This window comes from Mycteria americana, chromosome 12, assembly GCF_035582795.1.
Source record: "Mycteria americana isolate JAX WOST 10 ecotype Jacksonville Zoo and Gardens chromosome 12, USCA_MyAme_1.0, whole genome shotgun sequence".
Classification (NCBI taxonomy): domain Eukaryota; kingdom Metazoa; phylum Chordata; class Aves; order Ciconiiformes; family Ciconiidae; genus Mycteria; species Mycteria americana.
The window spans coordinates 18405369-18430668 of NC_134376.1; the positions used below are offsets into that span (position 1 = coordinate 18405369).

Here is a 25300-nt window from a genome sequence, read left to right on the forward strand (position 1 = left end):
ACCTGCACTTTCACATGAAGGACTGGTGCCAAAATAGGAGCGATTTATTTTTCTATGCCAAAATAAATATAAATAAAGGAGAGAAAATAATAATATGGGGGGAGCCCAGCAGGAAGGCGAATCAGCAGCTGAGACCGGCACAACTCGGTTCGGCAGTGCCCTCGGCGGCGCAGCCCCCCCTCCCCGCGCCCCGGCCCCCCGCTTTGCTGCCAGCCGCCCTCCCCGCGGCGGGGGGCTGGCCCCGGGATGGGGGCATGGGGGGGCCCCCGCTCCACCCCCCCCCCCCCCGACCTTTTTGGAGTATAAATAAATATTTTGCACACTGCCAGGGCCTGCGTCTCTCTAGGGGGGGGGCGATGGGGGTTTTGGGGGTGTGCGGGGGTGCCCCCCCATCCCTGCTGGGTTCCTGCGGATTCAGGGAGGACAGCGGGGCTGGCTGGCCCCGGGGGGAGGCGGGGGGGGGGCAGCCGGGGCCGGGACTTACTGGAGCAGAAAACTCTGGGATGCGTGGAGCGGCACCGGCTCAGCCCCGCCGTGCTGGCTGCCCGGGGCGGGGGGTGCGGGGCGGTGGGTGGCTGCAGCACGGGCGGGGCACTGAAGCCCCCCCGCCCCCCATCCAGCCCCACATGTGCCAGCGCACCCACCCCTCCTCGCAACTGCCCCCCCCGCACCCCTCTGCATCCCCCCCTCCTCTCTGCACCCCCACACCCCCATCCAGCCCCACACCCCCCTATACAGCCCCCAAAATCCCCTTCACCCCACCCAGCCCCACCCCCCTGCACCCCACAACCCTCTACTCAGTCCCCCACCCCCCACCCAGCCCCACATGTCCCTGCACCCCAACCCCCCCACCCAATCCCCCACCCAGCCCCGCTCCCCCTGCACCCCGTACCCCCCATCCAGCCCTGCAAACCCCGCCCCTCCGCCCCCAGACCCCGCCCTCCGCCCTCAAACCCCGCCTTCCGCCCCACACCCCGCCCCTCCGCTCCCAGACCCCGCCCCTCCGCCCCTCCGCCCCCAGACCCCGCCCTCCGCCCCCAGACCCCGCCCTCCGCCCCCAGACCCCGCCCCTCCTCCCCAGGCCCCGCCCTCCGCTCCCACACCCCGCCCCTCCTCCCCAGGCCCCGCCCCTCCCCAGGCCCCGCCCCTCCCGCCCCGGCCCCGCCCCGCGGCGGCCCGGCCCCGGAAGCGGCGGCTGTCGCAGTGCGCGGCCGGAGCCAGCGGAGCCGCCGGCCCCAGCGGCCGGGCCGGGCCGGGCGGCGCCATGAAGGGGAAGGAGGAGCGGGAGGGCGGCGCGGCGGGGCCCGGGGCGGCGGGGCCGGGCGCGGGGGGCGGCAGCCCCGAGAAGAGCCACAGCGCGCAGGAGCACAAGGAGCAGGGAAACCGGCTCTTCGGCGGCCGCAAGTACCCCGAGGCCGCCGCCTGCTACGGCCGCGCCATCGTGAGTCCCGGCGGCACCCCCACCCCGCGCGGGGACCCACCCCCGGCACGGGAACCCCTGGGACGGGACCCCCCGGGCCTGGCCTGGACACCCCCCCGGGACAGGACCCCTCCCCCCCGCCTCCCCCCACCCCGGGCCAGGCCCACTACCCCCGGGCCTGACCCGGATACCCCGGGACAGGACCCCCCGGGCCTAGAACGACCCCCCGGGCCTAGACCGATCCCCCGGGCCTGGGCCTGGGCCTGGACCCCCCCCCCGGACCTGGACACACCCCCGGGCCTGGACCCCCGTCCCCTGGGCCTGGCCTGACCCCTCCACCTCAGCCCGGACCACTCCTGCCAGGCCTGGCCTGGCCCCCCCCTGCTTTCAGGCTTGGACACCCTCCTTTCAGGCCTAGACCACCCCCACCCCACCCCCCCAGGCCCCCCCCAGGCCCGGCCTGCACCCCCTTCCCCCCACGCCTGGACACCTCCCTGAGCTTGGCCACCCCCCAGCCGGGCATGTCCCGCCACCAGGCCCTGAGCTGGACCCTCCTGTGTCCGCTCCCCAGGGTGCCTCCAGCCTGGGCCTGTCCCCCCTCACCCCGCCACAGCCCCAGGGTTAGGGTTAGGGCTTGGTAGTGCAGACCCCCCCCCGGGGTAGAGGGCTCCAGCCCCACCGGCCGGGGCATGGTGCCGGGGGGGCTGTCCCCTCTGGGGCAGGGTGACAGGCTGCCCCGTGGGGACTGGCCCCAGCTTGTCCCCCATCCATCCCGGCAGCTCCCCACGGGCTGCAAGCCCATGCCGGCACTCCTGGCACTCACCAGGGTGACGGCATTGCGCAGCCGGCTCACCGAGTCACCCAGTTGTCACCCTGTTGTTACCGCGTCTCGCCCTTGCCAGCGGTTGCCGTCACCGGCCATAAAATGGGTCTCGCCTTGCAGAACCGCAACCCCTTGGTGGCCGTCTACTACACCAACCGAGCCCTCTGCTACCTGAAGATGCAGCAGCACGACAAGGCGCTGGCGGACTGCAAGCGAGCCCTGGAGCTGGACGGCCAGTCGGTGAAGGCTCACTTCTTCCTGGGCCAGTGCCAGATGGAGATGGAGAACTACGACGAGGCCATCGCCAACCTGCAGAGAGGTGAGCAGGCACGGTGCTGGTGTTATCCCCCTGCCCGTCTGCCGGAAAAGGGCCAGGGATAGCGAGAAGAAAGCCAGCGCCAGCTCTGAGATGCCCTTTCCCTCCCCAGCCTACAACCTCGCCAAGGAGCAGCGGCTGAATTTCGGGGACGACATCCCCAGCGCGCTGCGCATCGCCAAGAAGAAACGCTGGAACAGCATTGAGGAGAAGCGCATCAACCAGGAGAACGAGCTGCACTCCTACCTGACCAAGCTGATCATGGCGGAGAAGGAGAGGTAATGCGGGGTGGTGGCGGTGGCACCCGTAAAGTTTTTTTTAGTGCCATGAAGCTGTCACAGCTCCGCATGGTGCCTCTGCAGGCAGAGCCCCGCAGCTAGGGCGGCAGCAGCAGCAGGGAAGGGAGCGATAGTGTCCCTCCATCGCTTCTGATCTCCCCGCTCTGTCCTAGGGAGCTGGCCGAGTGCCGAAAGACTCAGCAGGAAGAAAATGTGGACGAGAGCCGGAGCCGAGTTCAGCTGGCCAGCATCGAGGCCAAACACGTGAGCGGGGGCCCGGGGCTGCTCACGGAGGCTGGCAGACGAGCCGGGGCTTCCTCATCCCATCCTCGTCCCCATGCTCTGCTGCGGCTGAGGAAGCCGCGGGGCTGCGGCTGTGCAGGCGAAAGCCAGCAGATCCTGGGGCAGAGCACGGCTTCTCAGCCTTCATTTTGTGGCTCGAGCTGCTGTTGCAGGGCACCCCGTGACGGCTTCCCCTGCTCTGTCACCTCTCGTCCCAGCCCGGCAGCAGTGACGCCTGTTTGCGCTCCCCCAGCTGCTATAGCTGTTGTTCTCTGAGGGCCGTGCAACGCGAGCGGCTGCGTGCGGGTCTGGGTGCTGGCCCGGCACAGGAGACTAATCCCGGGATAAAAATAGCCCCACAAAGGCAGGTTATTTTTAAGCTGGATCACTCCTGCCCCGCGGTTCAGCCTGGAGCCACGCGAACACTGGCCAGGGGCTGTGAAGGCAGAGGGGCCACCGGGGACCTGCTACCTCGTCTCTGCCTCCTACAGCACCCGTGGGGTGGGAAGCTTCAGGGCTCTCTCCCTGGGGACCCGTAGCCCCCGTACACCGGGGTCCCCTCATCCTCACGGCCTTCTCTTTCAGGACAAATACCTGGCAGACATGGACGAGCTCTTCTCTCAAGTGGATGAGAAGAGGAAGGTGAGTGTGCCCTGGCGTGCGCGCCCCAGCACGTGCTCCTGTCTCTCCCCGTCTAGAGCTGCTCGCCATAAACCTGCTTTCGTCCATGCTGCCAACTCTTCCATCTTCCCCGCTTCCCCCTCTGAGCCAGTGCCACCTCCCAGCCCTTTTTTTTTTTCTGATGCCGGGCTTGCCCAGCCCCTCCTGACCCAGCTTTGCTTCTCTCGAGCCAGAAGCGGGACATCCCTGACTACCTGTGTGGGAAGATCAGTTTTGAGCTGATGAGAGAGCCCTGCATCACGCCCAGCGGGATCACCTACGACAGGAAGGACATAGAGGAACATCTCCAGGTACCACCAGGCCGGGGGCAGCAGGGGCTTCCCAGGACCTTGCCCACAGTTTCTCTGCCCGTCTCCTGCCTGCCCTTCCTGGGCGTGAAGGCAGCTGCCTGTCCGACTAAGGGCTCAAAAGCCTCCTTGGGTTTGGTCCCAGGTGCCTGCCCGGGCGGCTCCCTGCGGAGGTGCCGGGGCAGGCAGGAAGGCGGCGGGCGCTGCCTGGCCCTGCCTGAAGCGGAGGCGGCTGTTGGCAGGGTTCCTGTGCCTTGGCCCGCTCTCATCCTGCTGGGAGGCACCTTCAGAGGGGGGCTCTCCCTCCGCCCCGCGCTCTCCTCCCCCTGGCAGGCGTGGGGATGCCTGGCTGCTGTGCTGGATGCCAGCACTGCCGGAACGGCGCTGGCCTCACGGCTGCCTGCGCCCCAAGGCAAAGGCCGGGCGCGTGGAGTAACCGGTTGATGGCCTCTCCTCCCTTGCAGCGCGTGGGTCATTTCGATCCGGTGACGCGGAGTCCCCTGACCCAGGACCAGCTGATCCCCAACCTCGCCATGAAGGAAGTGATAGATGCATTCATCTCTGAGAACGGCTGGGTGGAGGATTACTGAGGGGCCGAGGGGGCAGCGCTGGCCCGCCCGGCCCCCCCCGGCCGTACAGACGGCTCTCGCTGGGCTGGCACCATGCCTTACTCGCTCTCCGGCTGTTCCCCCTGGGTGCCCAGAGACCCAGCAGCAGCGCTGGGCAAGGGCACATCGCCATCTCCCCTTCCCGAGGAGCTGCAGCGGCTGGGCGGGCACGAAGGCTCCCCAGGCTCCCCTCTCCACCAGCTCCTCGTGGACCACAGCGCTTGGAGGAAGACCTGCCCGGCGGTTTGGAGAAGGCTGGCTTGTCGCGGTGGCCTGGAAGGTCTCACCCATGTCTTCATCGCCTGGAGAGAAGGGTCCCCCTCGGCTACAGCAGCTGACAATCCCCAAAGATCGTGTCCTGCTCTGGGGAGGTGCTGCGAGGAGCTTGCCGGGACGGGTGCCTGGTGCTGGTCCGGCCTGGTCCCCTCCCCGTGTACATAGTTGTTTCCTCCTCCTCCCCTCTCCTGCCTGGCCAGGGTTGTGTTCGCCTCATTCCTGTAAATAGCCACTCGCCGGGGTGGGAGACCAACGTTCCCGCCGCGGACGCTGACTCGCCCTCCGGCTTTTCCTGGGAAACAACTGCCCCTGGGCTGGAAGGGGCTGGTTTGCGCGTCCCCTCGCCAGCCGGGAGCGTGGTTCCCTGTGAACAACCGCCCAGGTTAAAGTTCTTCTTCCTTTTATTGAAATCCCTTTAAAAAAAACAAAACGAAACAAATCCATGCTTGACTGAGCTCCAGCGTTTTGGTCAGCCGACAGCCTGCCTGGCTTTTGAGCGTCCTCTGGAAGTTTGCCAATGTCAATTAAAAAAAAAAAAAAAAATTCAGCAATAAATGTGGAAAAAGAGCCGGAGTGGTTCACAGCAGCGATCTTCGCACAGGGCAGGCCACGTCCTGGCTTGGGAACCGGTGCCATCCTACGAGGAGCGGGTTTGCCTGTCCCCGCGGGCTGGGGCTCACCCCTGCGTGCTGGTGGCAGCGGGGAGGTAGCAATACGCGAGGCGCTACGGCAGAACAACAACTTTAATCCCAGGGGGAGGGAAAAGACCAGTAAAAACCAGAGCTGCTTCATGCGCTCGGTCCCAACACCAGTAGTTGAGTAGGCGGCCGCTGGCGCTGCCCTTCCCTGGTGGCGGCAGGAGCCAGAGCTGCCGCCCCGGCACGCTCCCACTGCGGCCGGGATGGTGGCGGCACGTCCTCGGCCTTCCCGCCTCTACCCCAGGAAGGTGGAGATGAAGACGCTGGTGTCCAGGTTGAGCGTGGCGTGCCACCAGCGGTCGGGGAAGTACAGGACCTGCCGGGAAAGAGTGGGGGGTCCCACGGGCTCCGGGGGCTACACCCTGCGTCCTCCCGCGGCCCCGAGGGAGCCAGCTGGGCGGCGTGGGTGTCCCCTCCAGCCTCCCGACAGGAGCGGAGAGCCGGGGTGACACGTGGGCTGGCCGGGGCCGGGCTGGACTCACCTCCCCGGGGCGCAGGGTACACTCCAGCGGCCGCTCGGCCGGTGGCAGCGTGGGGTACGTGTGGTGGAGCCAGGCCAGCGTCGTCTCGTTGGGGTGGAAGTGGGGTGTTTTATCCGGCGGGTACAGAAACCAGCGCTGGAAGACACCGGGGGAGGGGGACACCCCTATTTCCCCTCCAGCCCCTCGGGCTCAGCCCCAGGGGGGGGCTTCTCCATCCCACCACGCTCAGGGGATGCCCCTTGGGATTTTTTTTTCTTCCTCCCCCACCCAGGGCTCAATTCTCACCTTCCTGCCGAAGATCACCTCGGAGAAACCGGGGCCGTGCCAGTGAAAGGGAACACCAGAGCCCGAGCCTACGGTGGGAGTGGGGGGGGGTTGGTGCTGGGGAGACCCCATCCCGTCCCCGTCCCCATCCCACCGCGGGGCCGCCCGCGCCCACCGCCGCCTCTGCCGGCACCCACCTGCGATCCCAAAGCTGTAGGCAGGGCTGGTGCCCGGGATGCGGAAGGCGGGGGGCACGTACCGCTGGAAGAGGGGGCCCCACTCGGTGAAGTTGTTGTCCCCGAAGAAGTAGAGGGTGTCTGGGGAGAGACGGGGAGGATGAGGCCGGTGCGGGGGGGCGCCGGCTGCGGAGAGCGGGACACGGTACCCACCGCTGCCCAGCCTGGCCGGATCCTGCGGCTTCAGCAGCTGCTCCACGTACTCCCGGAAGGGCACGGCCACTGCGGGCAGGGAGCGCTGGGGCCGGGCCGGCAGCCCCGGGCAGGCCCTGCCCGCCGGGCGGGCTGCGGGGCGCGGCCCCCGCCCTCCCCCTCACCTTTGCGGTAGGAGTAGGTGTTGGCCGTGCTCAGCCGCACCGGGCGGGCCCCGAAGGCCGCCAGCAGCTTCTCCCGGGTGCAGAGGGCGCGGAAGGCCTGGGGGCACAGCGGGGCCGGGATGGGCCGGGATGCCGCCGGTGGGCCCAGCCCTCCCTGGACCCCCCCCCCCCCCCCGGTTCCCTCCCGGCACTCACCGAGTTGTCCGTGACCCCGCGGAGGATGACCGGCCGGGAGAAGGCGAACCTGGGGGAGAGCACCGCACCGGCGTCGGCCGCAACCACCTTCCCCCGGGACGCGCCCCACAGCCTCCCCCGGGGCCTGCCCCCCTCGTCCTGCCCGGGGCACCGGGGACTGTCCCCGGCCCTCCCCACCGGCTCTGCCCCTACCCCCGCCCCGAGACCCCGCCGCGGGTCAGCGGCCGCCCGTACCGCTGCAGGAAGACGGAGTAGGTGAGGGAGGCGTCGGCCCGCTCCACGGTGCAGCGCTCCTCCTCCGGCACCGTGCCCGGCAGCCTGCAACGGGAGGCTCCGCTCGGCACCGGCGCCAGGCCCAGCACCAGGCCCAGCACCGGGTCCGGCGCCGGGCCAGCCCCCCCCCCGCCCTTACCAGCCGCCGTCCGGCGGGTCGGTGCAGCCCGCGGGCCGGGCCCAGGCCAGCGCCAGCAGCAGCGAGAGCAGCCGCCGCGCCGCCGCCATCGGGGAGCGGGACGGGCGCCGGTACCGGGGCGGCCGGCGGACTACGCTTCCCGGCAGGCACCGCGGCCCGCGCTGACGCCACGCACCGCCGTTGGCTGGGCGCGTCGCTACGGATCCCGGCAGGGGCCGCGGCTTAAAGGGGCCCCCAGCCTTAAAAGGGGCCCCCAGCCTTAAAGGGGGCCCCCAGCCTTAAAGGGGGCCCCCAGCCTTAAAGGGGGCCCCCAGCCTTAAAGGGGGCCCCCAGCCTTAAAGGGGGCCCCCAGCCTTAAAGGGGGCCGAGCCCCCCCTGGGGCTCCAAACCTGCCCCGGGGGCCGCTGCAGGCAGGTTGAGCACCGACAAGAGGCAGGGCTCGGTTCAGCTGCTGTTTTGTTTTAATCCAGTACAAAAGGGCCGGGCAGGGGGCTGGGGGGACGTGCACAGCCCCTCTTTATACAAAAATAAATACAGGGAGGGAGGCGCGGGGAGAGCAGGCAGGAGGCCCTGCCTGTCCTGCCCCCCTGGCCGCCACCTCCCCCGGCCAGCGAGGGCTCAGGTGTACTCGCAGAGGTGGCCGCAGCCGGCAGGGCAGTGGGAGCTGGTCTCCAGCCACTTCATGATGTGCTGGAGGTGGCCGCCGTGGCTGCAGCCCTGGCACCAGACGAAGAGCCCCTTCACCACGTGGTGACAGACGGCACACATGCTGGCACACTGCCGACACCTGCACCGGAAAGAAGAGGGTGAACGCGAGAGCCCTTGGGGGGCAACGAGGGGAGAGCGGGGGGCACCACCCCCATCCTCCTGCCCCTGCAGCCCCTTTGGGACTCCCCTTGGTGGTCAGAGCGCGGTCCCCTCCTCCCTGCCCGCTCCCTGCCCGCAGTGCTGCCCTCACCTGTCGCAGATCCAGCCCCTGTTGCTCATGGGCCGCTTGCAGTTGCTGCAGTTGACGTGCAGGGTGGTGGAGGCCTGGTTGAGGCAGTTGATGGCGCGGCACGTGCTCAGCTTGATCACCTCGTTGGAGATGTTCCAGAGCTGGAAGCGCTGCAGCAGGTCGATGTAGGACGTGTACCAGTGCTCCTGGGAACGGCCGCAGACAGCTGAGCCTCAACGCCCCCCAAAACCCCCTTGGGATCCCAGCCCTGCGTCCCAAAGGCAAGATGTGGAGGAAATCTGGAGGAACAGCTGGAGGAACTGCTCTGTGGGGCTGGGGAAGAGGCGTCCTTCCCCAAATCAACAGGCCAAGGCCCCTTCCCCACCTGGCCCTGCGGCCACCACCTCGGTCCCTGCCAGGACTGGCGGTAGGGCAGCCAGGCGGGTACCAGGGGTCCTGGAGCTGCCCACCCCGGGTTAGAGTGGGCCGGCAGGGGCTGGAGGAGAAGGGAGGTACCCAGAGCCCAGGTGGGATCCCATCGCGCTGGGATACGCCACCTCTGGGTCCCACCACGGTGTCCTACTGCATCTCATGGGGTTGCTGCCCCAGCCCTGAAGGGAGGGTTCAGTTCCTATGCAGGCGGGAAGGGGCTTCCCAGGGTCTTACCTGGGTCTGCTCATCGATCTCCTTGCGGATGCGGTCTCCCAGCACGATGAGGACGGACACGGCTGTCTGCACGTCTCCCTGCTCGGCATAGAAGAGAAGCGTGTCCCGCACAATGGGATTGAAGAAGTCGGAGGGCAGACGGTTCTCGTAGAGCGAGTGGGAGATGGAGATGAGGGAGAAGGACTCCACGGGTGTCAGTGACACCGTCTCGGCCTCGTTGCCGCTGACATGAGGGGAGTCAGCCTTGTCTTGCAGGTGGTCCAAGGCCGACGGGTTGTCCACGATTTCGTGGCGCAGGGGGAAGGCTTCCTGGGGAAGGCTGTATTCCTGCTCTTCAGCTGTGAGGAGAGATGTCTGATCAAGAACGAGTAGGGAAGGCCAGGAGAAAATCCAGCCGCGTGTCTGGGACAGGCAACAGCTCCCAGGGCCAGCCGTGCACTCACCATGCGGGTTCTCGTGGTCCATCATGTACAGGTCATCCTCATCCGCTTCCACGTCTCCCAGCAGGTAGTCTGCAGGGACGTCGCTGCCCTCCGTCTCCTCGTTGTCTGCGTGCCCAGGGAGAGAGAAATCAGCTCAACCCCCTCAGGCACACGGCTGGATCCACATCCCCTGTGCCACATGCCCAGCGTGCCAGGCTGCGTCCGAGCCAGACGGCGCAGCTCCTCGCTGCAGTCGCGTTCCTGGCACCCACAGCCACCGCTGTGTGGGTTACAGGGTTAAACTGCCCTTCTGCAACGCCCTGGGGCTCGGCGTGCTTCACCTGGGGGCTGCAGCAGGTCCCATCACCCCAATTTACAGGATAAATTTACTGGTTTATCCCATATCAGGGCCAGCTACAGCTGCGGAGGGAAGAGCTGTAGGACTGGGACTGCGCCTGCCCCAGAAGCATTACCCTCATTGTTGATCAGGGTGGAGGAGGAATCCATGAGGATGTTTTCTGTGCGGCTTTCTCCTTTGCTGCGGTCCAGTCTCGACTCGCTGCCCAGCCCAGAGGGGATGTCCTTCAGGTTAAAGCTGGGAAAGAAGCCAAATTTAATAGTCACAGAAGTTTACAGCTTCCGTTCTAGCCAGCAAACAGCCTGGATACAAGTCTCCAGTTGCGATTTGAACGGTGAAACACAAGATACGGCGATTGCGATTTCCCTGAGCACACAGAAGTCAGCTGTCCACACCTCGTAACTTAAAAATAAAGATACATTGCAATTGTCAACACAGCCCTTTCTCCAAGCCTGGCGTCTCTGTGCACGCACTGCAAAGGTGCCCGCAAAGCTCTTCCTAAAGGATTTCAGAGCTGAGGGCAGGCTCTTGACTCCATCTCTTAGTATTTACCTTCGCCTCAGAGGCAGGTAAACAGGAGCTGCCTTGCTACAAGGTGCTTTGCTGTTTGTTATGCATCACCACTCTCAGGCTTCACCGAGACGGAAAAGGAAGGGAATGGGGCTGAAGGAGAGCAGAGCTCTTCAGCTTGCTGCCTGCGGTGTTTAAGTCGGCGACAGACAGCGACCTGTCTGGATGCAGAGCTTGGTCGAGGAGAGCGTTTCCTTTGATGTTACTTGAGGATTTGCCACTCACCCCGGGAACCCGGCCCTGCAAGGTCTGACAGGTAATTTGGAGTCCTCACCCCTTGCTTTTGTATGTCATTGAGAAGAGGAAAAACAAGTTTTCCTGCTTCATCAGCCCACAATGGGGCTCCCCGTGCCAGCGAGCTGCTCACAGAGCTGCGCTGTCCTCTCCCTTTGAAAGGGAGAACACAACCTCTCCACGCTAGCAGCTCTGGCTCCAGCAGCGAGACAGAGATTCTCCATCCCCAGCCCTCGGTCACAGTCAGTAATTAAATAACTGCAAAGATGGTACCAGCCCCGTGCCCCACCACAGCTCCAAACTTCATTTCAAGGAGGGAAGGGAGCAGCGTACAAGGCTGCACGGCTCAAGGCCAGGCCGGCCGCTCGCTTCTCACACCCACATGGGAAACGGCTGCATTCAAACGATGCCAACCTGCAAAGCAGCGTGGCCTGAGCCTGGGGGAGAGCCATCCCTGCTCCCGCCCCGTATCCGCCCTCCTCCTCACGGAGCCGGCCCAGCCGTCGCGCCGTTCGCTGCAGCTCCGGCACCCCTTACCTGTTCATGAGCGGGAGGGCCATGCTGCCTTTCCCCATGCTGTGGTTGAGGTTGGCGGACGACACGGTGCCGAGGCTGGAATAGATAATTCGCAGCATCGTCCACGTTTGAGCCACCTGCGTGAGACAGCCGTGGTCAGACCTCGCCGGGCTGAAAGGCAGGCCCCGTGCAGCCACGTGCCTGGCTGCAAACGCCCATCATCGGCCCATCTAGAGCGCTGGGCAGGTTCTCAAGGGGGTCAGGTTTCTGGGCAACAATCCGCACTTGCTGTAGGCAACAGTGCTGTGGGTTTGGTGGCAGGCAGCGGTACACCTTCTGGGGACAGCCAGAGGGCCCAGCTGGACCGAGAGCGGCCATCCAGCTCAGGTGGCGGGCCTCCTCCTCACAGCACCAGCCTAGGTCTCACCTGGTTGCGGTCCAAGCCCTTGGCCACCTTGGCGTTGTGGTCGCAGAGCTCGGCCAGCGGCCTGCCGGCCAGCGCGTACTGCTTGGCGGTGTGCACGAACCAGTCCATGCTGCCGCTCTCCACGTCCGTCTCGAAGACGCTGAGGGTGCTGGAGGAGGAGATGTACTCGAACTGCTCCGTGGGGTCCAGCTTGCGCTTGAAGAAGATGGGGTGACGCCGGTCCCCGATGTAGGGCTTGCGGTTGGAGTCGGAGGAGATGAGGCTCTCCTTGGCGGCGAAGGCCAGGTCTCCGTAGAGGCTGTAGCACAGCCCCTCGGGGTTGGCCCGGTCGATGGGCTGGCTGGCGTCCTTGAAGATGTGCTGGTAGAGGGTGCTGTCCTTAGAGCCCGACAGGAGGAAATAGGGGTCGTGGAGGTGACGCCACACGATGCCCGTGGTGACGTCCTTGTGCTCCTCAAACATGGCGGAGGGGATGAAGGGACGCCGCACGTCCCAGACGTAGATGTTGTGGTCCACCATCATGGAGCAGGTGGCGATGTGGTGCTTGCACTCCGGGCGCCACTTCACCCGGGCCACAGAAGCGATGGTCTGCACGCAGTAAATCTCCTTCGCCCGCGTGGTGTTCATGTCCCACACCTTCACCATCTTATCCCGGCCGCCTGTTGCCAGCCAGCCCCTGGGAGAAGGATGGAGAAAGATGGTGAGATGCCAGCTCGGGCCAGGATCTGTGCCCGTTCACCTCTCCTTTCCCGCCCCAGCACAGAAACGCTCACAGCACGGATGCGACCACGTCCACGCCAAGGGGAAGCGGCCAGGCTGCAATTGCATCCTCCCACACGCTACCCTAATGCCTCCGCTCTCCAATAAGCGGGTCAGGCAACACCCCTCCTTCCCGTTCCTGTTTAAGGCCCTGCGTCTTTAGAGCCACACTCATATGAAGGGCTCCCAGCCAGACCAGTTCCTTCTGCCTCTGGTTTCCACTTCCCAGGGACAGCAGAGAGACAAAAGGCCAGTTTGAGCATATTTCAGTGCCTCTCTAAGCTTGTGAGGAGTCGCAGCACTGCCCGGCAGGGAGCGAGGAGGGACTCGCACCCCACAACAACTGTTTCCAGACGCGCCCCAACTGCCTCCAGGGAAAGGCAGGAGGGAAACGTGATCAAACGCAAGCAAGCCGTGTCCCAGAGCAGCCACGCAGCGTCTGTTCCCGAGCTGAGCACCGGAGCGAGAGGCTGCCCTGACAAGAGGGGCAAGACAGCAGCTTGCTATACCCCACCGTTAGCAGTCCAGTGCCTCAGGATCCCCAGACTTGTCAAAAAACAAACCCAAAACACCTCAACACACCCCCAAAATCCTCAAAGTAATAATTGCTCCCACCTTCCAGCAATGGCCCAGCCCCTGACACAAGGGGCCAGGGTATCAGAGACCCTGCTTTCCCCCGTCCTGAAAGGTCCCAACGCCGTTTTTAGAGCCTCCCTCGTCTCTGCCAAGGCCGGGTGGCTGGCAAGGTCCAGCCCCGCACACACCTGTCCTCCGGGTGCCAGTCGCAGCAGAAGACGGGCCCATTGTGGGCCGTGAACATCCTCTCGTAGCGGTCCGGCCGGCGGATATCCCACAGCTGCACGTTCCCGTTCTCAAAGGTGGCAGCGAAGGTGAAGTAGTCCCGGATGCTGAACTGGACGTCACGCACGCTCTCCGACTGGCCTGAGTGGGGACAGAAGTTGAGATCCGGTGAGACAGAGCTCCAGCAAATCTAAAAACCCTACTGGAAGAGCCATGGGGGTCACCAGCCCAGACAGAAGGGGAAGCAGGGAGTGATGCGGCCACCTTCCACCTCCTGCGCAGACCCAGCCCACTGCCGAGTGGCCAAAACAGCAGCAAAATGCCTCTCAGCTCCCTCCCTGCCTGCTCCAGACATCGTGTCCTGAGCAAACCCTCCTCCCAGGCACGGGGAAAGGGCAAAGCCCCCAACCTCTGCCTCTCATCAGGGCAGGGAGGCAAGCAACAGCCCGTGTTCATACCAGAGAAGGTGCTGACAGAGTCCTTCTTGCGCAGGTCGAAGCATTTCATGTAGCCGTCCTGGGAGCCGCTGAGGAGCATGTAGACCTCGGTGGGGTGGAAGCAGACCTTGTTGACGGTGCGCTTGTGCTCAGTGAAGAGCTGGTCCTGCTTGTTGCGGGACGGCTTGCCCAGGTTCCAGGTGACGACCACGCCGTTGGTGGCGGCGGTGGCCAGCAGGTTCTCGTCCATCTGGTGCCACACCACGTCCGCGCAGCTGAAGTTCAAGGAGGGTTTGCGGCCGACGCGGAGGTTCAGTTTCTCCACAAACTGGTCCTCCTCGATGGAGTAGATCTTGAAGATGTTGCGGCCGGCCACCACCACCTGGGCAGCATCGCGGCACACGCTGATGGCATTGGCGGGGGCGTCCAGGTGGCAGAACATGGTCCGTCCCGTGAGGGCGTTGCCCCCCAGGGCGGTGGTGACCCTGGCCATTTTCTCCATGGCCGTCCTCGGGGCACACTCCCCTCTCCAGGAGCAGGCTCGGAGGCTCGCGTCCCCGCAGGCTGCATTCACGCTCGCGTGGCCGCCCTGCTCCACCTCAGCCAGAGCTGGGAAGGGACAGGCTCGGCTCCCGCAGCTCCTGGCAGGCCCAGGCGGCTTCGACCACAGCTTTTTGTGGCCACATCAATGGGCCGCGGAGGTGAGAGGCTACAGCCCGGCTGCTACCTGTGGGGAGAGAGATGAAGCCCCAAGCCAGGCCTCTCCTCCCGCTGCCGTCTGTAACTCCCTCTCAGGGAGTTCTTGAAAACCTTTTCTGGGTTTCTTGTTCCCTCCTCAGTTCAACCCCCCCCGAGACACTCCGCTGACGAGAGCGGCTGCTGGCGATGCTACGGGAGGTCGACTACAGCGACGTGGACCGAGGCGAGCAGCGTCTCCAGCGAGAGGTCGGGTGAAACGAGGCCGCAGTCATCTCCGCGGGGCACTCCCTGTGCCCAAACCCCTGCAAGCACCACAGGCGGGGGTTCACTCTGCTTCTCCAGCTGGGGGGAGGCAGCCACGCAGAGGGGCAGCTCGTCCCATCCCCGTCCCAGGCCGGGGTGCCAGGGGCTGGCAGCTGCTCTGGGGGAGCCCTGGGGCCAGCAAAGCTGCCTGGGGGTTGCAGGGTCCCTGGGGGCACCCACAGGCCGGCTCCCCCGGAGCCAGGCCCTCCTGCTCCTACACCCTTCCCTCGCCAGCCTCCCTCACACCCCACGTTCCCCCCTCCTCAGGGCCCGCCCCTGACCCACAGACCCCCCAGGGCCCCCGCCCCCTTCTGCCCCTCAGAGCCCCCCTTCTGCCCCTCAGCCGCCCCTGCCGCTGCCGGCCAGGCCCTCCGCCGCCGCCGCGGTGCCGGTGCCGTACCCGGTGCCGTACCCGGTGCCGGCGCAGCCCCACCGGCAGCTCGGGCCCAGCAGGCCCCGCCACGGAAACGGCCGCCGAGCCCCGCCCCCTTCCGCCGCCGAGCCCCGCCCCGCCCCCGGAACCCGCCCCACCTCCAGAACACGAGCCCGCCCCCCGGGAGGCCCCGCCCCGGGATCAGGCCCCGCCCCTGAGTCAGACCCCGCCCCCTGCACGGCGCGGGGAGGCGGGGCGCGGTGGGCGGGGCTCGCTCGGGGAAGCGGGGGGATAGGGGGGTGCCGGGGGGATATGGGGGTGCAGGGGGATATGGGGTGCATTGGGGTGGGGGTGCAGGGGGATATGGGGTGCATTGGGGTGGGGTGCGGGGGAGATGTGGGGGTGCCGGGGGGATATGGGGGTGCAGGGGGATATGGGGTGCATTGGGGTGGGGGTGCAGGGGGATATGGGGTGCATTGGGGTGGGGTGCGGGGGAGATGTGGGGGTGCCGGGGGGATATGGGGGTGCAGGGGGATATGGGGTGCATTGGGGTGGGGGTGCAGGGGGATATGGGGTGCATTGGGGTGGGGTGCGGGGGAGATGTGGGGGTGCCGGGGGGATATGGGGGTGCAGGGGGATATGGGGTGCATTGGGGTGGGGGTGCAGGGGGATATGGGGTGCATTGGGGTGGGGTGCGGGGGAGATGTGGGGGTGCCGGGGGGATATGGGGGTGCAGGGGGATATGGGGTGCATTGGGGTGGGGGTGCAGGGGGATATGGGGTGCATTGGGGTGGGGTGCGGGGGAGATGTGGGGGTGCCGGGGGGATATGGGGGTGCAGGGGGATATGGGGTGCATTGGGGTGGGGGTGCCGGGGAGATGTGGGGGTGCCGGGGGATATGGGGGTGCCGGGGGGATATGGGGTGCATTGGGGTGGGGGTGCCGGGGAGACGTGGGGCCCGGGGGGCTGGGGGTGCAGGGGGAAAATGGGGGTATCGGGGGGGGACATGGGGTGAATTGGGGTGGGGATGCCAGGGGGGCGTGGGGTGCAGTCTGTGGGGGTGCGATGGGGGTGTCACAGGGATGTAGGGTGCATTGGGGGTGGGGGTGCCGGGGAGATATGGGGTGCCCTGGGGGGTGAGGGTGCAGGGGGGAAGATGGGGTGTCAGGGGGATACGGGGTGCGTTGGGGGTATAGGGATGCACTGGGGGGCTTGGAGGGTGCACTGAGGTGTGGGGCTGCCTGGGGGGTGTGGGGGAGCACTGGGGTTTAGGGGTACATGGCGGGCGGCTATACAGGGCTACACTGGGGGATGGGGGTGCAGGGCGGGTGGGGGTGCACTGGGGGGTACGGGGGCGCACTGCCACGGGGGGGTGGGGAGGGGGTACGGGGACGCCCCAGCCCCGGGGCTGTGGCCGTGCTGGGGCTGCCCCTGCGAGGGGGGCCGTGGGGGTGCGCAGGGCTGATGGCACCCCCGGGTCCGCTGCCCTCCCCGGCAGGGGTGGGGGGACCCTCGCGTGCCCTGCCTGTCCCCGGCCTGCCCGGACGCCCCGGCCCCGTGTCCCGCGGCAGCTCGTGGCAGCACGCCGGTGGGCGTGGGGGTGCAGGCAGCCCCCACCCTTGCTGCTGCTGTGCCGGGGTGCTCCGTGCCCCAGCGGTGCCACCCCGTCCCGCGGCCCTGCTGGCTCCTGCTGCACCCCAAACCCCCTTCCAGGGCCGCGAGGGTCCCCGTGCCGTTTTGGGGCCAGAAAGGGGCGTTTTGGACAAAGGAGGGCGCGGAGGCGGCGGGTGGTGCAGCAGTTCCTTCCCGGCCGGTACAAAGGCAAAACAAACCGAAAGCGTGTCCGTGTCCGTGTCCGTGTCCGTGTCCGTGTCCGTGTCCATATCCGTGCCCGTGTCCATATCCGTGCCCGTGCCCGTGTCCGTGTCCGTGCCCGCACTCCTCCCGGGGCCGTGCGGGCAGCCGGTGCGGCAGCGGGCGATGCCGCGGGGACGGCCACCGAGCCCCCTCCCGTGCCAGGTCCCCGTGGGCACCTCAGCACCGTGCCCGGCCCGGCCCCGGCTTGGCCCAGCCCAGGGGTCCCCCCTGCCCCCCGCTCGCCGCTGCCGATGGCTTTCCAGAAGAGCGGTGGCGGTGGCAGCACGTCCCGGGGTGCCACCTCCCGCCTTCGCTCCATGCCCCCGGTGTCCCCGCGGTGGCTCGGGCCTGGCCCCGGTCCCCCGGGACGTCCCGTCCCAGCCGGGCGGGTCGCTCCCCGGTGTCGGCATCCCGCGGGGAGCAGCATCGCCCCGCTGACCCCGCGTAAACCGGGGTGCGGCGGGGTCCCCGGGGCGAGGGGCGATGCTTGCCGGGAGAGCCCGGCTCCCGGGGCAGGATCCGGCTGGGGCGAAGCCGTATGGAGGGGCCGGGTGGGGGCTGTCACTTGTCACTGTCCCCCCCAGGTACCCTGGAGCCTGCCGTACCACGAGACTGAAGCAAGCGAGCATGCGAGGGCGGCGGGCGGGCGGGCGGAGGGAAACATCCTATTCACCGGGAGAAAGCACCGGGCACCCCAAGGGCAGGGCCGGGGGCTCGGGGGGTGCACAGCACAGGGGGGGCGGCCAGGGGTGCGAGGGGACCCGTCCAGCCTCCATCACCACCCATGGGTGCCAAAACCAAGCATCCTCCTCTCGCCTATCCCTGGGAGCATCCTTTGGCCCCCGGGAGCATCCTTGGCGGTGGGGCCGTGAGCCCGCTCGGCACCGGGGCGAGGGCGGGACGTGGCTGGGGGGTCACGCTGCCGTCGCCTTCCCACTTTGGGTTTCCGTGATGTCCGTTTGTCCGTCCGGAAGGGATTGGCGGGACACCGGGAGGAGGACGGGCAATGGCGGCGGCGTGGGGGGGGAATTTACAGGGTACCCGGGGGGGACTCCGGCGAGGGGTGCCACCATCCCCCATCTCCCCCCGGAGCCCCATGTCCTTCGGGGGTGTCTATGCGGGGGGTGTCCGGGGTCGGTTGTAATCGACGGCATCCTTCGCATCCCCCAGCAGATGGAAAGAAACGGGGTGGGCGATGTCAGACGGGGCGGCGGCGGGGTGGGCGCGGGAGCGGGGCGGCCGGATCCGGCGCTACTCGATCACCATGCAGCACGGGAGGTGCTGGGAGAAGTACTTGAAGAGCTCCGGGGTGGCCCCGGGGCAGTTGGTGAGCTCCAGCTCCTCCAGCTCCTGCAGCTGCACCAGCCCCGACAGCCCCGTGGTGGTCAGCAAGGGGCAGCCTGCAAGTGGGCAGGGCACACTGTCACCCCAAAACACCAGCACTCCAAAAACCAGCACCCGAGAAAACCCGGCACCCCAAAACACCAGCACCCAAACCCACCAGCACCCCAAAAAACAGCACCCCAAAACACCAGCATCCCCCCCCAAAAGCATCCCAAACAATCAGCACTCCAAAAAACAGCTCCACAAACACACCAGCACTCCAAAGCCCCAGCACCCCAAAGCCCCAGCACCCCAAAACACCAGCACCCCAAAACACCAGCACCCCAAAAAACCCAGCACCCCAAGAGTCCAGATGTGAAACTATCCCCTGGGAGCTGGGCTGGGTGCAGATGCCTGGGTGGCTCGGGGGGGTGCGGGAGCCGTGCCATGCTGGAGAGGGGGATGCTGGCTGTCCCCAGGGCTGTCCCTGTCCCCACGCTCAGTCTTTCCCCAGCCCTGTGGGGACCCAGCCACCCCAGTCCCGGTGGAGCGAGGGGGGGGTCTCACCGGCCAGCGAGAGGAGGCGGAGGCTGCCCATGCTCAGGAGATGCTTCAGGCCAAAATCCTGCACCTGGAAAAGAAAATGGAGTGGGAGCTGGGGGGGGACAAGGAGGGGCTCCACAGCGGCTCAGCATCGCTGGGGCAGGGGGCTGGGTGCAGGGGCAGGTGCTGGGGAAGGGTGCCAGGGCAGGGAGCAGCAACAGGGTGCGGGGACAGGGTGCAGGATGCTGGGGCAGGGAGCCGGGTGCTGGGGCAGGGGGAGGGTGCTGGGGCAGGGTGCTGGGGCAGGGTGTTGGGCCTGAGTCCTGCGGAGCTCACAGGAGCACCCCATCCCTTCCCCACTTCCCAGCACCAAGTCATGGGGGCTCCAGCCGGCCCGGGGTGCCCACCCTGAGCTCATGGCCCATCCCCAGGGAGGTGCCAGCCACCCTGCCCTCCCCGCCGTGCCCGCCGGGACGGCACGGCTGTGTTCCCCCACCTACCTGGCAGCACCAGCGCAGGTAGAGGCTCCGCAGGGACGACATGGTGGACAGGTAGCTGAGGCCGGTGTCGGTGATCCGCACGCACCTGCCAGGGACATGGGGTGTCAGGGCCAGCCGGGAGCGGGGCACCCATGGGTGTCCTCAGACTGTAGCCTCCATGCTGCACCCGCTGCCTCCAGCACGGCTCAGCACGGCATGGCTCAGCATGGTGCGGCATGGTGCGGCATGGCTCGGCATGGCATGACATGGCTCGGCATGGCATGGCTCGGCATGGCTCAGCATGGTGCGGCATGGTTTGGCACGGCTCGGCATGGCATGGCATGCCTTGGCACAGCTTGGTATGGCTTGGTATGGCTTGGCATGGCTTGGCATGGCACAGCACAGCATGGCATGCCTTGGCACAGCTTGGTATGGCTTGGCATGGCACAGCACGGCATGGCATGCCTTGGCACAGCTTGGTATGGCTTGGCATGGCTTGGCATGGCACAGCACGGCTCAGCACGGCCCCGTACCTGTCAAGCACCAGCTCCTCCAGTTTGTGCAGGTCGCAGGCGATGTACTCCAGGGCCATGTCGGTGATGCGAGGGCACCAGGAGAGGTCGAGGCTGCGCAGCTTCCGCAGGTTCTCAGCCACCAGCTCCACGCCATCATCCGTCACCTTGGAGCAGCCCGAGAGGCTGAGGACGCTCAGGTTGGGCAGGCTGTGGACCATGTTGACCACGCCGTGGTTGGTGATCTCCCAGCAGGAGTTGAGGCGGAGGGTGTGGGTGGTGTAGCCTTGCTTGGCGGTGAAGTAGGCAAGCGCCGTGTCCGTCACGTGGTAGGCTTGCAGGTTGAGCTCGGTGAGGTTGGGCAGGAGCTGTGAGATGGCGGCGATGGCGTCGTCGGCCACATTGATGCAGTCGCTGACGCTCAGCGCCGTGATGCGGGCGTTGAGGCTGGACCACAGCCCGGCCTCCGTGAAGTCGTTGCAGCCCGACAGCTCCAGCCGCACCACGCCCTGCATCTGCTCCAGCATCACCTGCCGAGGGGCAGGGGGTCAGGGCACGGTGGGCACTGCCACCCGTCCCGTGCAGCCTCCTGCCCCGGCCCTGGCTCCCTCTGAGCCCCCCGGGGCTCTTCCCGCTGCCCCCAGCCCTGCATGGGTCCAGCCTTCTCCCTGGGACTGCCCTGGCGTCGGAGCAGCACCCTGCTTTAGGACATGCCAGCATTGGCAGGGAACGGGAGGGGACAGGCAGGGACCCCCAGCCACGGCCCTTGCTCTGTACCCGGTGCCGTTGGCAGGGGCGGGATTAACGCCCGCTCCCAGCCTGGGTGCTGCTCGGGTAGGATGTGGCCACGGAGCAGCCGGTGCCGTGTTTGGCCGTGGCGCGGGGCAGGGGACCTCGGTGGGGACATTGCCTGGCCCTGTGCAGGACCATGAGTTGCCCCATCTCCATCTGACCCGCAGCCCCCTGCCCAGGAGACCCCCCTTGCTGGGGAGCAGCCAGCCAAGCAGGGATGTCCCCATGCCCTGAGCCCTGCTCACCACCCGCCGCCGCATCCACCACCCAGCAGCAGGGCCACCGCGTCTGGCTTTGCCTTCCCAGCAGCATCTGCAGGCAGCATCCGCGGGCGGCAGGGATGAACCCCCCCCCCCGCCGACAGCATCTTTGCCCCCTGCCTGGGAGGGCAGCGCAGGCTGCAGCCCATCCCGCTGCCCAGACCACAGGCAGGGGCTCCCGATGCTGCCTGCGCCCGTGGGATGGCCATGCCACCTGCCTGCTCCTCGCCTGCGGCCGGTGAAAGCTCTGCCTGCCTGTGTGTCCCCAGGGCCGCTGGGATGGACCCGCCATTGCCACATCTCCTCCACCCCAGCCACCTCGCCGGGGTCACCTACCTCCAACCCCGCGTCCGTGATGGTCGACCTCTTAAGGCTCATGGACTTGACCCCCTTCTTGGAGAGGGGGTAGTTGTCAATGAACTCACAAATGTCCAGGTCAGAGACGCCCACGAGGCAGAAGCCGTCGAAGCCACGGACGGCAAAGCCCTGCAGGCTGACAAACTCCTTCTCGCCACCGGGCAGGACGTTGTAGAGCTCTTTGGTGTGCAGGACGGGCGTCAAACCCACCCAGAACTTGGGCTGGTAGAGCACCCGCCGCCACGCCTTGCACACCTGCGCCAGCACACACTTCTCGCACGCCGAAAAGTACCAGAACAAGCGGTTGAGGATCTTCTCGTCCACCGCCAGCTGCCTTTCCGAGGGCGAGCCGGGCAGCTGCTCCGGCGAGGGCTGCTCCGAGCCTTCGCTCGTGTCCAGTCCCACCAAGGAAGCGCTGGGAGGGGAGGAGACGCTGGCCAGAGTGGCCAAGGAGAGTGGGGAGGCCAGGCTGGGGATGGGCAGATCGCTGCGGTGGGCTAAGGCCGGGCTGAGGATGGCAGGCACGGAGGAAGGCTGGCACAGACGGTTTTTCACGGCGGGGGTGCCTTTGGTGATGCTGGCGGAGCCGAGGCCGTTGGGTTGCGTGGGGATCTTCACCAGTCCATTGCGGGGCAAACATGGGGGCTTGGTGTCACCGTTTCTCGGGTTCGACATCTTCCACAGGTCTCTCTGCAACACAGGGGTGTGGGCTGAGGGGCTGCTGGTCCAGCAGGGAGAGTGGGCAGGGAGAGTGGGCACGGAAGGCGGGCAGGGCTGGGGGATGTCGTGGCACCGGTGGGGAGGGAGACCCTGGGGGTCCCCTGGGCAGGGACCAGGATGGCACAGGGGGCTGGGTGGTGCAGGGTTGGTGAGGACAGCCGCGGAGGGGACATGCCCGGGGCACAGAGCGGGGTCCTCCAAGGGGCTGTGTGGCCCTGGCATCCCCCATGATGGGGTACGGATGGGGATTTGTCCCTGGATGTTCACATCCCTCTCGAAGCCTGGGATCCAGCCACCAATGGGAGCAGGAGGAGGATCATAGAATCATAGAATGGTTTGGGTTGGAGGGGACCTTTAAAGGCCATCTAGTCCAGTCCCCTGCCATGAGCAGAGATATCTTCAACTGGATCAGGTTGCTCAGAGCCCCATCCAACCTGACCTTGGATGTTTCCAGGGATGGGGCATCTACCACCTCTCTGGGCAACCTGGGCCAGTGTCTCACCACCCTCAGCGTAAAAAATTTCTTCCTTAAATCTAGGCTGAAGCTCCCCTCTTTTAGTTCAAAACCATGACCCCTTGTCCCATCGCTACAGGCCCTGCTAAAAAGTCTGTCCCCACCTTTCTTACGAGCCCCCTTTAAGTATTGAAAGGCCACAATGAGGTCTCCCCGGAGCCTTTTCTTCTCCAGGCTGAACAACCCCAACTCTCTCAGCCTGTCCTTGCAGGAGAGGTGCTCCAGCTCTCCGATCATTTTTGTGGAGGGGAGAGGAGGCAGCGGCGGCAGAGTAGAGCTGCCTCCACTCGCCGTGCCAGCCAGGCGCTCAGCGGCCAGCCCATGCTGGCCGGGAGCCTCGCCGAGCCTCGCCGAGCCTCACAGCAGCCGGGCAGCACCCCAGCAAACCAGGCCAATAAATATTTCAGCGGCAGCAAGGCCGGCTTTCCAACGGCCCCGCCACACCCCACCATCCATTATTCAAAGCGTTTCCCTCTATAAATATGGAGGTGAATAATTGATGGGGGTTCGCCCCCCCCTCCTGCCCCAGCCGGTGCCTGGCGTGGGGCCCTGCTGGTGTGCTGCCCGTCCTGCCCACGCCCTGTTTGCCAGTGCTGTGCCAAACACTGCCAAAGAGCCGGGTCTGAGGTCTGAGGCTCCTGGCAGCCCCTGGGGACACGGTGAGGAGCTGGAGCCCAGGGAAGTGGGACCAGCTCAGGGACCAGGGGACAGGGACACGGTCCTCAAGCCCCGACGGATGGCTGGCACATCCATCCGATGGTGGCTGATGGGACTGGAGGACCCTCTCCATCGTCAGCTCCCCCCAGACCCAAGATAAAAGTGAGGGAATTATTTTAGCCCCTTGATTTGGGATGGAGATGGCCAGGCCCTGATGGAAGGGCACCGAGGGAGGAGCATCCTGGCCGGTGATGCTCATGGCCCAGGTCCATGGGCTCTGAGGATGCTCCATGCAGCCTGGCGGGGATGGCTGCCAAGTGGGGTGCAGCCTAGATCCCCCCTGCCCCCAGCCCATTGCTTTCACCCTTGCAGCATCCCTGGCCTCATCCAGCCCTCCGGGAGCAGCCAGGGAGGGGAGCATCCACCCGAAACGTGCTGTGGAAGAGCCCAAGGGCGAAGGCAGCTGCCGGTGGCACAGCTGGCAAACCCCACGGGGTGCATGGTGTGCGGCGTCTCCTGGGGACGCCCTCCCCGGCACAGCGGGGCCGCGGGACAGGGCTGGTGGGAGCTGCTGAAGCCTCTCCCACGGCGTGATCGGCAGCGGCGCGGAGGTGCCTGCAGTCAGCCTGGCCCGGTGGCAGTGGCACCACGAGAGCCCGGCCTCTGGGGACGAGCCCAGCCCTGTGCAGACAGTCTGGCGCCGCTCCCCGCTCAGATGCAGCCTCTGCTGCCTCCGCTCACGCTGCCCGACAGCGGAGCTGGGCCTCTGATGCTTGGACATGTGTTAAATTCACTTGAAAGCAGGAGAAGAGGATGGGAAAGAAGGAAGAAACTTTAAACCAGCGGCTAGGTGCTTGGCAGCAATTAGGGAAGCAGACAGAACATGCACCAGGGTGTCTAACACAGCCATACAGCACAAATCCAAACAGATAATTACCAGGCGGCACAGAAAGGCTGTCGCTCCGACACGGAGCCCGCAGCCAGAGCCGTTCGGCACACTGGCTACCCCTGGGGAGAGGGCAGGTGGCGGCAGAGGGGCAGCCCGGGCCTCGGGAGCCCAAGGGGACAGTCACAGGAGGAGACAGATGCTGACAAGTCGCTGGACTGAAACGCAGCCAGCGGGAGGTGTTGGCGACGGTTACAACCAGCTCAGACCTCAGTTGGTCCCCGAGGCCAGGCTCAGGGGGGGCTGAGTGGATTCAGCAGCTTTCCCAGTCCTGCCTTGGAAAGCTGAGCCAGGTCCTCCCGGCCCCGGGCGCTGAGGCTGCCTGTCTGGCTCACAGAAATCCCAAACCATGAATGAACTGGGAAGTTACTTCAAATAGAAAGATGGATGGAGAGTCAGGCCTTCTGGGCACAGGCAGGCTCCAGGCAGTGGCAGCGGGAGGCCGGGCAGGCAGGCTGGCTGTACACGGCCACATCTCTCTGGGGAAATGGGCAGGCAAGGATTTGGGGTTTCCTACTGCCTGAAAAGGAGCAGGACTGTGCCTGAGGTGGGAGCCCAGCCTGGAGAGAGTGGGCAGGGCCACAGACTGCGGAGGGGAGTGGGTCCGATAACCACTCTCTCCTCTGTCTCTAGCACTGCGGGGCAGCGCTGGGATCTGCCCTCCACTGCTGCAGGAAAGCCCCTGCCTGCAGCCAAGCAGCCCCCCAGGTTCCTGCACCCTGGGGCTGAGGCCACATTGCTCCAATGTACAAAGTGCAAGTACCACACCCCGCAGAGATCGGAGCTGCTGTGTGCCGGGAGACCCAGCACACCCTGCCCTGCCCCAGGCCCTCCCTTCAACCCAATGAGACAGTGGAGGGACAGGGAAATACGAAGCTGTCTGCCTTGGGGGTGACAGTACAGAGCCCCTCTGATGTTTCAGCATCTCCACAAGTACCTCCATATGCTCTTTGTTCACCTCAAAGTAGCAGGAGAGCAGAGATCTGGTCTTTCCTCCTCTCTCCATTATCTCAGATTGTGTGACTGGGCCAACCATAAGGCCACCAGAAGGAGGGTTCAGCACTTGGTACGACCATCCTTACTCTGGGATCCCACAGGAAGGGCCCAGCATCGCAACCCCCCATCGCAACCTCCCTCTGCTCTCACAGGCCACACCTCACAGGGGAAGCATCTGCCAGCAGTGGAGTGCCAGCTCCCAATCCACAGTGGGGGGAAACCTGACAAAAGCAAAGGGCAAAGTCTTTTAGTCTCCCAAATTCACTCC

The 25300-nt window shown here is 66.2% G+C and overlaps 5 protein-coding genes across 11 annotated transcripts in view; 2 read left to right on the forward strand and 3 right to left on the reverse strand.

Annotated features, from left to right (window-relative positions):
* Positions 1-25300, forward strand: part of SPSB3 (splA/ryanodine receptor domain and SOCS box containing 3) — a 119540-nt gene that overhangs the window by 28900 nt on the left and 65340 nt on the right. The window lies entirely within an intron of this gene.
* On the forward strand, positions 1179-5400 carry STUB1 (STIP1 homology and U-box containing protein 1). Its single transcript, XM_075514943.1, has 7 exons — positions 1179-1441; positions 2364-2562; positions 2672-2837; positions 3011-3101; positions 3705-3761; positions 3974-4090; positions 4552-5400. The coding sequence occupies exons 1-7, from the start codon at positions 1265-1267 to the stop codon at positions 4675-4677; spliced, it is 933 nt and encodes a 310-aa protein (XP_075371058.1). The 5' UTR covers positions 1179-1264; the 3' UTR covers positions 4678-5400.
* On the reverse strand, positions 5535-7780 carry JMJD8 (jumonji domain containing 8). Of its 7 annotated transcripts, none has more exons than XM_075514940.1 (9): positions 7576-7780; positions 7398-7481; positions 7164-7212; positions 6969-7065; positions 6805-6873; positions 6613-6732; positions 6437-6504; positions 6152-6286; positions 5697-5988 (listed from the first exon to the last, which is right to left on the reverse strand). In XM_075514940.1, exons 1-9 carry the CDS (start codon positions 7662-7664, stop codon positions 5905-5907), a joined length of 795 nt encoding a protein of 264 aa, XP_075371055.1. In that variant the 5' UTR covers positions 7665-7780; the 3' UTR covers positions 5697-5904. The 7 variants fall into 7 exon arrangements, with proteins under 7 accessions (XP_075371054.1, XP_075371057.1, XP_075371055.1 ...); XM_075514936.1 differs by having other exon boundaries at positions 6152-6315; XM_075514937.1 differs by having other exon boundaries at positions 5697-5985; positions 6152-6315; positions 7576-7779.
* Positions 8019-14956, reverse strand: WDR24 (WD repeat domain 24). The gene is made up of 9 exons (XM_075515021.1): positions 13724-14956; positions 13229-13406; positions 11706-12381; positions 11300-11415; positions 10074-10195; positions 9622-9726; positions 9179-9516; positions 8534-8718; positions 8019-8362 (listed from the first exon to the last, which is right to left on the reverse strand). Exons 1-9 carry the CDS (start codon positions 14202-14204, stop codon positions 8194-8196), a joined length of 2370 nt encoding a protein of 789 aa, XP_075371136.1. The 5' UTR covers positions 14205-14956; the 3' UTR covers positions 8019-8193.
* Positions 18185-21874, reverse strand: FBXL16 (F-box and leucine rich repeat protein 16). Its single transcript, XM_075515420.1, has 5 exons — positions 21179-21874; positions 19812-20320; positions 19300-19384; positions 18824-18887; positions 18185-18333 (listed from the first exon to the last, which is right to left on the reverse strand). The coding sequence occupies exons 1-5, from the start codon at positions 21872-21874 to the stop codon at positions 18185-18187; spliced, it is 1503 nt and encodes a 500-aa protein (XP_075371535.1).